The following is an 8,897-nucleotide window of genomic DNA, read 5'->3' on the forward strand; positions in this document are numbered from 1 at the left end:
CCAACTCTTCATAAAATTCCCTGGGATACAAATAAACCAAAAATAATAAATATTACTAAGAACTGCTACTTTTGTCTTACACAGTAAGTAACAGAGAAAAGTTAACCTTAAGCATAATAAAAATCCAGTAATAGAGAAGCAATCTCACATACTTGTCACCCTCTTTATAACATTTCCCTCACTACACATCTGGAGAGTACTTCAAACCTGTAGTCACTTCACCATCAGTTTGATTAATTGAGCACTGAAGTAATTTATTGTGCTACTATAATACAAATTCAAGGAATGATGAAGTAAATTCAACTCAATAAGAAAATTCATCATTTTGTTTCATAGTCACAAGAATAATTGGGTTGAGCATAAAAACTTCTAATGGTTTGGTTCATGAGTCAGTCATACTTTAAAGCTTTGATATTTTTACTTTCATCAGGGTCAAACACATTAAACCTAATTTGTTGTTTAGGAAACAGTGTGTATGTATAAGTTTCACAAGAGAGTGATAATTTCTAGTATACAAAGTACACAGAACATCTTCAACATACAAAAAGTGATGAGAGGATTCTGAACATCCTCAAATGCACAGGACAGCCCCTTCACAAAGAATTACCTGGCCCAAAATATCAGCGCAAGGTTAAGAAATCCTGATTTATAAGATTCACTGCCTCACTAATTTTATCCACATGTAGGGGCTTACTAAAACAAGGAGGGTGTAAATCAGAAACATAAAAAGCTTAGGAAAGTTCAACGATTTCTCTGAATACTTGGGAAATGAGATTACTTCCATCAAGAAAGGAAGAGAAATACAAGAGTACATAGGTAAGATAGAGATGTTGGACAATTTTAGTTTTTATTTCCTTCTTCAACCTTTGCTTCTGCCTTTGAGTTCTATTAATTTCCAGACCAGAACCACAAATATTCAAATGCAGATGCAAAAATCTCATTCCAAAGCCTTTCAAAATTTTCCCCACCATTACCTAATCTTATTCCATTTGATTCAAAAACAAATTTTAGATAACAAAACTATTGCTATGGTCTGGATCCATTAATAACATATATGCATATATGTATTAATAACTGTTTTTCATTGTAGTGGGCTGCAACTAAAATGTTTAAAAATAAATCAAGAGAAATCAGTGTGCATTCATATGATATACTGTATAGTCAACTCCTGTTTCTTTTTTTCTATTTTTCATAGTTATGCAAAACATATTTCTCATTATGGGTCACATGCATTGGTCATTAAACATAACAAAAAAATGGTTATTTTTTTTTAAAGGATACTATTGCTACTCCAACACATTGAGCTGATTCCATGTGGTGATGTGTGTGGGTTGAATTTTTCCATTAATGTCATGGATGAAGCATCCCATATTTTAATGTCATCTCCCGATGAAGCAAATCTGAGGTTTTCCTGCATGACTGCACCTACAAATAGTTTAAAATAATATATTTTTTAAAAAATTAAAAATAGGCAAAAAATAATAAAACAAGTTAAAGCATCTAATCCAAAACAAGTAGCACTACAATCCACTTTTGCCCCTGATTGTGTGCTCACCACAAAGTAGCTGGAGTGATCTTCCTAAAAATGTGAACAAAATCATCCTCTTAGTTGACCCTTCCCATGGCTCTCCACAGCAATGAAAATGAAATCCAACCTTCTCAGAATGGGCTTAGTTGCTTGCACCCAGCCCATGTGCAGCGCTCTTCCCTGGAGCCACCAGACCCAATGGCCTCCTATCTCACCTCCTTTCTCGCCTCCGTGTCTTCCATTTGCTGCTCCTCTGCCTGGCATACTCTTTCCAGTCTCAGCTCAAACATCTCAGAGAGGCCTACTCTGATCAGCATGACTAAAGCAGCCCCATACCAGTTGCCTTATTATCGTTTCCTTTTTTTCATGACACTTCCTCCCATATGCAAGTCTTATTTTACTCATAATGTCTGCCCCCCACACACACACACACACATGCACTTGAATAAAACAGAGATCCTCAAGACAGGCATTTTGTCATGTTTACTACCAGTCTTGAAACAGTCTTGGCACACAGTAGGTATGTACAAATAAGTGCTGGATAGGTAACCTCCTAATCTTTTTTAAAATGTGTCATAAACTGCAGCGCTCCTGCAGGTCCGAATCCGGACACTCCAGTTTTTCCAAATAATTCCAAAATTAGCAAATATAGCCAAAGGAGATGCCACTAGTCCCTATACTGATTCTTGGTCTACAATGCCCTGGCTTACATTCTTTACTCACAGTATCTAATTCAAACACATGATGCTGACAAAGTGAATTCACACATTAAAACAATCTAGAACAAAGAAAGAAGTAAAGCTGCTCTAGGCAGTCACTTTAAAGTGCAGCAAATAGTAATGCATGACTGTTAAAAGAAATGCTCAAAAATACAAGAGAGGAAGGGAAAGAGAAAAGAAAGGGACCTAGAAATATATCCTCCACGTGTTCCTGGTATGGACAGTGCAAGAGAACAGCATAGCATTAGTGATGTCACAGACAGGTTCTCAAATCACCAACAAAACATTGCACAATGTCCAGTATACCCTATTTCAAGGGACAAGTTAGAGAAATAATAAACTATAGGACCCTTTGATTCTCAAGAGACAAAAACTTTAATGTATTTATTTTTTAAAGAAAGCTGAAACTTCTGTTAACTAGAAAAGTCACTGAATGTGATTCACTATACTTCATTCATCAGATAAATACAGTGATACTACAAGTCATTAAGTCATCTGTTCCAATATAGGCACAGTGTTTGGATTTGGTGCCTTAACATGCAGTAAAATGCCCTTTTGGTTCCTTACTCAAGGGACAATAGAGCGCAGGAAAGGCAATCTCTAAACCCAGTAGTAAACACAACTGAAGGATGTCTTCACTGCACTCTTACATCATTCCCGCGGAGTGGTGTGCTGTCCCGGTAAGATCACTTGAGCCTGGGCTCAGAAAAGTGGATTTAAATGATGTGCTCCCAGTTTGAGTGACAGTGACCTTGGCTAAGTCATTTCATGTCTGTTTCCTCCTCTGAAAGTGGAGTGGGGAAGGGGACCATCTGCCCACCTACCTGTCTTCTGGGCACTAAGCATACTGCAGGGAGAGGCATTGATTACTTCAGTCTCTCAAAGTGTGTGCCATAGATAGTGAGCGGCCGGGAAGGGCCACCAGGTGGTAACAGCCAGCCAGCCAGCCAGCCCGGATTCGAGATAACAGCTCCATCAAACAGCTTCACTACAACACTTTAAAGTTCTCCAACTTTCATTCACCAAAAATGCATTTTACTTGCAGGAGACTTGCCCAACTGGGGTTACTATGTAAAATGCATTCAAAGGCCTACTAATCGAGTCATATTTGAGAGGTTTGCAAAAAGGGAAACGGACTGTAGAGAAGCTGAAAACTTTTCGGGAGCAGCATTGACCCCAGAGCCGCCACCAACATACCCCACAGGGCCCGGGCCGCGTCTCGGGCCAGACGGAAGGCGTCCGAGCGACGGTGCGCGCTCCCCGCCCGCAGCTTCCGGGAACTTCCACGCCAAAACCACCGCCGCGCCCCCGCCCCGCTACGGTCCGAGCGCGGAGCCCGCCAGGGCGCGCGAAGCCCCAGGGACTCGGACCCGCCCGGTGGGGTGGCCGGAGGGCGGGCGGAGTTGGGGAAAGTGCCAGGGCACGGTGGGCGATAGCCCGCTGACCCCCGACCCTCCGGGACCTCACCTGTCAGCCACGGCTCACTGGGGGCCACGGTGCGGCCCGCTCCCGCGCTAGGCTTCCGGCTCCCGCCCGGACTGTTAAACTCCAGCGGCCGGAAGTCCCACCCCCGAATGGCGTCACCTGGCAAGGCGCTGTCCCAGGCGGTGGTTCAGAGTCGCCTGGCAGAGCCTTGGCAGGGGTTGGTATCCCAATGCCTGGGCGGGAACTGCGGGCCTGGGCGTCTCCCTCCACACCCTAACTACTGCGCTCGGGCCACTAGCAGCTAACTGGTGGTAACTTTGTCTTGCATCATCTGTTCTGACTGCTTGTGTGGCAGGCACTGTGCTGGGCTCCAGCGCACGGTGGTGAGTTAGGCCTGAGAGGACAGCATGCAGGGAACGCTGGAGGTCTCTGACTCCGTGGAGCTTACAATCGCAGGCCGAGGTGCGCGACATGAGGAGGTGGACATTAATAAGTAATTACATGCTTAAATGAAAAGTGAAGTTGTGACAATTGTTGCAAAGGAAAGGTACATAATTACTAAAACCCATAATAAGAAAAATGAACATGGATATGAGTGTGTATGTAGGTTAGGCTTTTCTAAAGATGAAAGCGTTGAGAACGGATAATATAGCGTCCAATACAGGAAACGCTCAGAAAGGCCAAGAAATAACCAGAAATATAAGCGTCATAGGTATCTGACTTCAAACCCATGGTCCTTCTTTTGCACCATGATGTTGAGCAGGAACATCAAACACTGTCTGGTCGGTAATTCTTTCGAAGGGGATGCTACTGGGTGGAAAGGGCTAGGAACTGAGTTTTAAAGCGCCCCTTCTACCTGAGCCTCTTACAAGCTCTATAACAATTTTTGTGTGGAATACTTACACTAAATATAGGGAACACAGTGTTACTGTTCTTTCCTCCAAATACATATGGATTATGTTTCTAAACTAGGTACAGAAGTCTGTTATTTGTATCTATTTTGTAAACAATTAGAAAACTCTAATAAGCGCAGTTTCTTCAGAGCAAAAATAGAAGACCTAGCCAAGTTGTAAAGATTGATGGGGAACTTCAAAAGGAGAAAGATAGAAAGTAGCAACTACTCTACTTGTATAATTTATAATTCTTGAAGTTATCAATTTAACTTTTGACAGGGAGGAAAGCCAAAAGTTGGGAAATGAGAAAACAAAGTAATGGCAGGGACAATTGGCAAATGAGGGAAAAGACAAGACTAAATCTCTGAAAATTTAAAGACAGTAGGAAAATTGAGACTAGAATATATGAAACAATATGTAATATAGTAATACATATAATATAAACATATGTTACACAATATAACAAATATAATAATACTGAACACATGCTTTACTAAGCACTGTACTATGCATGTATGTGTGCATAGATGTATACTACATATGTAATTTCATCTTTTTAAAAACACTTATGTACCATTATATGTTCCCACTTTATATATGAAGAAACAGAGATTAAGTAACTCGCATAAGGTCTCATAGTTAAGAAATGATGTGGACTGGAGGTAAACCCAGATCCATCAAGTTACAAAGACTGTGCTGCAAACTATTATGTTATATAGTCAAGAGCCAAAACGTAGCATAAAGACCCAACCACTAACCTCCACGCCTTCCTTCCTGCTGGTGCTGTAGCCTTAGCAAACCTTTGCTCAGTTCTGGAACAGTCCTGTCATAAACAAGTCTCAATAGATTTTAAAAGAATAAATTTTATAAAGTATGTTATCTGATCATAATATAATTAAATAGAAATAGAAAACGATAAAGCATATTTATTTGGGATTTCAGAAAATCCCCAAATATCAGAAAATTAAACAATTTTACTTCTGGACAACCCATAGGTCAGAGAAAAAAATCAAGTAAGAAATAAATTAGAAAATATTGAAACTGAATACATTAAATGCAACATAAGAAAATTTATGAAATTAAACTAAAGCAGTGCTTAAACAGAAATATGTAAGATGTTTTGGCTCTGGTGGGATGGCTCAGTTGGTTGAGCATTATCCCAATATGCAGAGGTTGTCTGTTTGATCCCCAGTCAGGGCAGGTACAGAAACAGATTGATGTTTCTCTCTAAAATCAATATAATAAAATTTTTTAAAGTTTATATTATGAAAGTTCCAAAATCAATGACTTATGCTCTCTCTGAAGGAACCTAAGAAAATAGGAGCAAACTGAACAGAAAATAAAGATTAGCGTGGAGAACAATGAAATTGAAAACAAACAGTATACTTTGAAATGATTGATGAAATTGATAAATCCGCAGCTAGATGTTTCAAGAAAAAGCAGAAAACACAAATTGTCAATATAAGTATAGAGCAGGGGTCCCCAAACTTTTTACACAGGGGGCCAGTTCACTGTCCCTCAGACCGTTGGGGGGCCGGACGATAAAAAAAAAACTATGAACAAATTCCTATGCACACTGCACATATCTTATTTTTTTTTCTTTTTTTTTTTTTTCTTTTATTTTATATAATTTTATTTTTTTAATGGGGTGACATCAATAAATCAGGATACATATATTCAAAGATAACAAGTCCAGGTTATCTTGTCGTTCAATTATGTTGCATACCCACCACCCAAAGTCAGATTGTCCTCTGTCACCTTCTATCTTGTTTTCTTTGTGCCCCTCCCCACCCCCTATCCCTCTCCCATTCCCCCCTCCCCCCCGTAACCACCACACTCTTATAAATGTCTCTTAGTTTCACTATTATGTCCCACCTACGTATGGAATAATACAGTTCCTGTTTTTTTCTGATTTACTTATTTCGCTTCGTATCATGTTATCAAGATCCCACCATTTTGCTGTAAATGTTCCGATGTCATCATTTCTTATGGCTGAGTAGTATTCCATAGTGTATATGTGCCACATCTTCTTTATCCAGTCATCTATTGATGGGCTTTTTGGTTGTTTCCATGTCCTGGCCACTGTGAACAATGCTGCAATAAACATGGGGCTGCATGTGTCTTTACGTATCAATGTTTCTGAGTTTTTGGGATATATACCCAGTAGAGGGATTGCTGGGTCATAAGGTAGTTCTATTTGCAGTTTTTTGAGGAACCACCATACTTTCTTCCATAATGGTTGTACTACTTTACATTCCCACCAACAGTGTATGAGGGTTCCTTTTTCTCCACAGCCTCTCCAACATTTGCTGTTACCTGACTTGCTAATAACAGCTAATCTAACAGGGGTGAGGTGGTATCTCATTGCCGTTTTGATTTGCATTTCTCTAATAGCTAAAGAAGATGAGCATCTTTTCATATATCTGTTGGCCATTTGTATTTCTTCCTGGGAGAAGTGTCTATTCATATCCTCTTCCCATTTTTTTATTGGATTGTTTGTTTGTTTGTTGTTGAGTTTTATGAGTTCTTTGTATATTTTGGATATTAGGCCCTTATCTGAGCTGTCGTTTGAAAAAATCATTTCCCATTTAGTTGGCTTTCTGTTTATTTTGTTATCAGTTTCTCTTGCTGAGCAAAAACTTCTTAGTCTGATGTAGTCCCATTCATTAATTTTTGCCTTCACTTCTCTTGCCATTGGAGTCAAATTCATAAAATGCTCTTTAAAACCCAGGTCCCTGAGTTGAGTACCTATGTCCTCTTCTATGTACTTAATTGTTTCAGGTCTTATGTTTAGATCTTTGATCCATTTTGAGTTAATTTTTGTACAGGGGGAGAGACTGTAGTCCAGTTTCAATCTTTTGCATGTGGCTTTCCAGTTTTCCCAGCACCATTTATTGAAGAGGCTTTCTTTTCTCCATTGTGTGTTGTTGGCCCCTTTATCAAAAATTATTTGACTATATATATGTGGTTTTATGTCTGGACTTTCTATTCTGTTCCATTGGTCTGAGTGTCTATTTTTCTGCCAATACCATGCTGTTTTGATTGTCGTGGCCCTATAATAGAGTTTGAAGTCAGGTATTGAAATGCCCCCAGCTTCATTCTTTTTCTTTAGGATTGCTTTGGCTATTCGGGGTTTTTTATAGTTCCATATAAATCTGATGATTTTTTGCTCTATTTCTTTAAAAAATGTCATTGGAAGTTTGATGGGAATTGCATTAAATTTGTATATTGCTTTGGGTAATATAGCCATCTTGATTATATTTATTCTTCCTAGCCAAGAACAAGGTATATTCTTCCATCTCATTATATCTTTTTCGATTTCCCTTAACAATGGTTTATAGTTTTCATTATATAAGTCCTTTACATTCTTTGTTATGTTTATTCCTAAGTATTTTATTTTTTTTGTTGCAATCGTGAAGGGGATTATTCTTTTGAGTTCCTTCTCAGTTGTTTCATTGTTGGCATATAGAAAGGCTATTGACTTCTGTATGTTAATTTTGTATCCTGCGACCTTACTGTATTGGCTTATTGTTTCTAGTAGTCTTTTTGTGGATTCTTTGGGGTTTTCGATGTATAGTATCATATCATCTGCAAAAAGTGATACCTTTACTTCTTCTTTTCCGATATGGATGCCTTTTATTTCTTGTCTTGTCTGATTGCTCTGGCTAGAACCTCTAGTACCACATTAAATAAGAGTGGAGAGAGTGGACAACCCTGTCTTGTTCCTGATTTAAGGGGGAAAGCCTTCAGTTTAGTGCCATTTAATATGATGTTAGCTGATGGTTTATCATATATGGCCTTTATCATGTTGAGATATTTTCCTTCTATACCCATTTTGTTGAGAGTCTTAAACATAAAATTGTGTTGTATTTTATCGAAAGCCTTTTCTGCGTCTATTGATAAGATCATGTGGTTTTTGTTCTTTGTTTTGTTGATATGGTGTATTACATTAACCGTTTTACGTATGTTGAACCATCCTTGAGATTCTGGGATGAATCCCACTTGATCATGATGTATTATTTTTTTAATATGTTGTTGTATTCGATTTGCTAGTATTTTGTTTAGTATTTAAGCATCTGTATTCATTAGAGATATTGGTCTGTAGTTTTCTTTTTTTGTGCCATCCTTGCCTGGTTTTGGTATGAGGGTTATGTTGGCTTCGTAAAATGTGTTTGGAAGTATTGCTTCTTCTTCAATTTTTTGGAAGACTTTGAGTAGAATAGGAACCAAGTCTTCTTTGAATGTTTGATAAAATTCGCTGGTATAGCCATCAGGGCCTGGACTTTTATTTTTGGGGAGGTTTTTAATGGTTTTTTCTATTTCTTCTCTACT

The 8,897-nt window shown here is 38.7% G+C and overlaps 1 protein-coding gene across 1 annotated transcript in view; it reads right to left on the bottom strand.

Moving 5' to 3' along the window:
* The window catches only part of NEDD1 (NEDD1 gamma-tubulin ring complex targeting factor), a 44,759-nt gene extending 40,966 nt beyond the window's left edge, over positions 1-3,793 (bottom strand). The window contains exons 1-2 of the mRNA XM_066357245.1: positions 3,715-3,793; positions 1,282-1,425 (exon numbers count right to left, since the gene is read on the bottom strand). Coding sequence (XP_066213342.1) covers positions 1,282-1,417 — 136 coding nt within the window. The 5' untranslated portion in view covers positions 1,418-1,425; positions 3,715-3,793. The remainder of the gene's footprint in view (positions 1-1,281; positions 1,426-3,714) is intronic.
* Between the last annotated feature and the right edge of the window lie 5,104 nt (positions 3,794-8,897).

This window comes from Saccopteryx leptura, chromosome 1 (genome assembly GCF_036850995.1).
Source record: "Saccopteryx leptura isolate mSacLep1 chromosome 1, mSacLep1_pri_phased_curated, whole genome shotgun sequence".
In the NCBI taxonomy this organism is placed as follows: domain Eukaryota; kingdom Metazoa; phylum Chordata; class Mammalia; order Chiroptera; family Emballonuridae; genus Saccopteryx; species Saccopteryx leptura.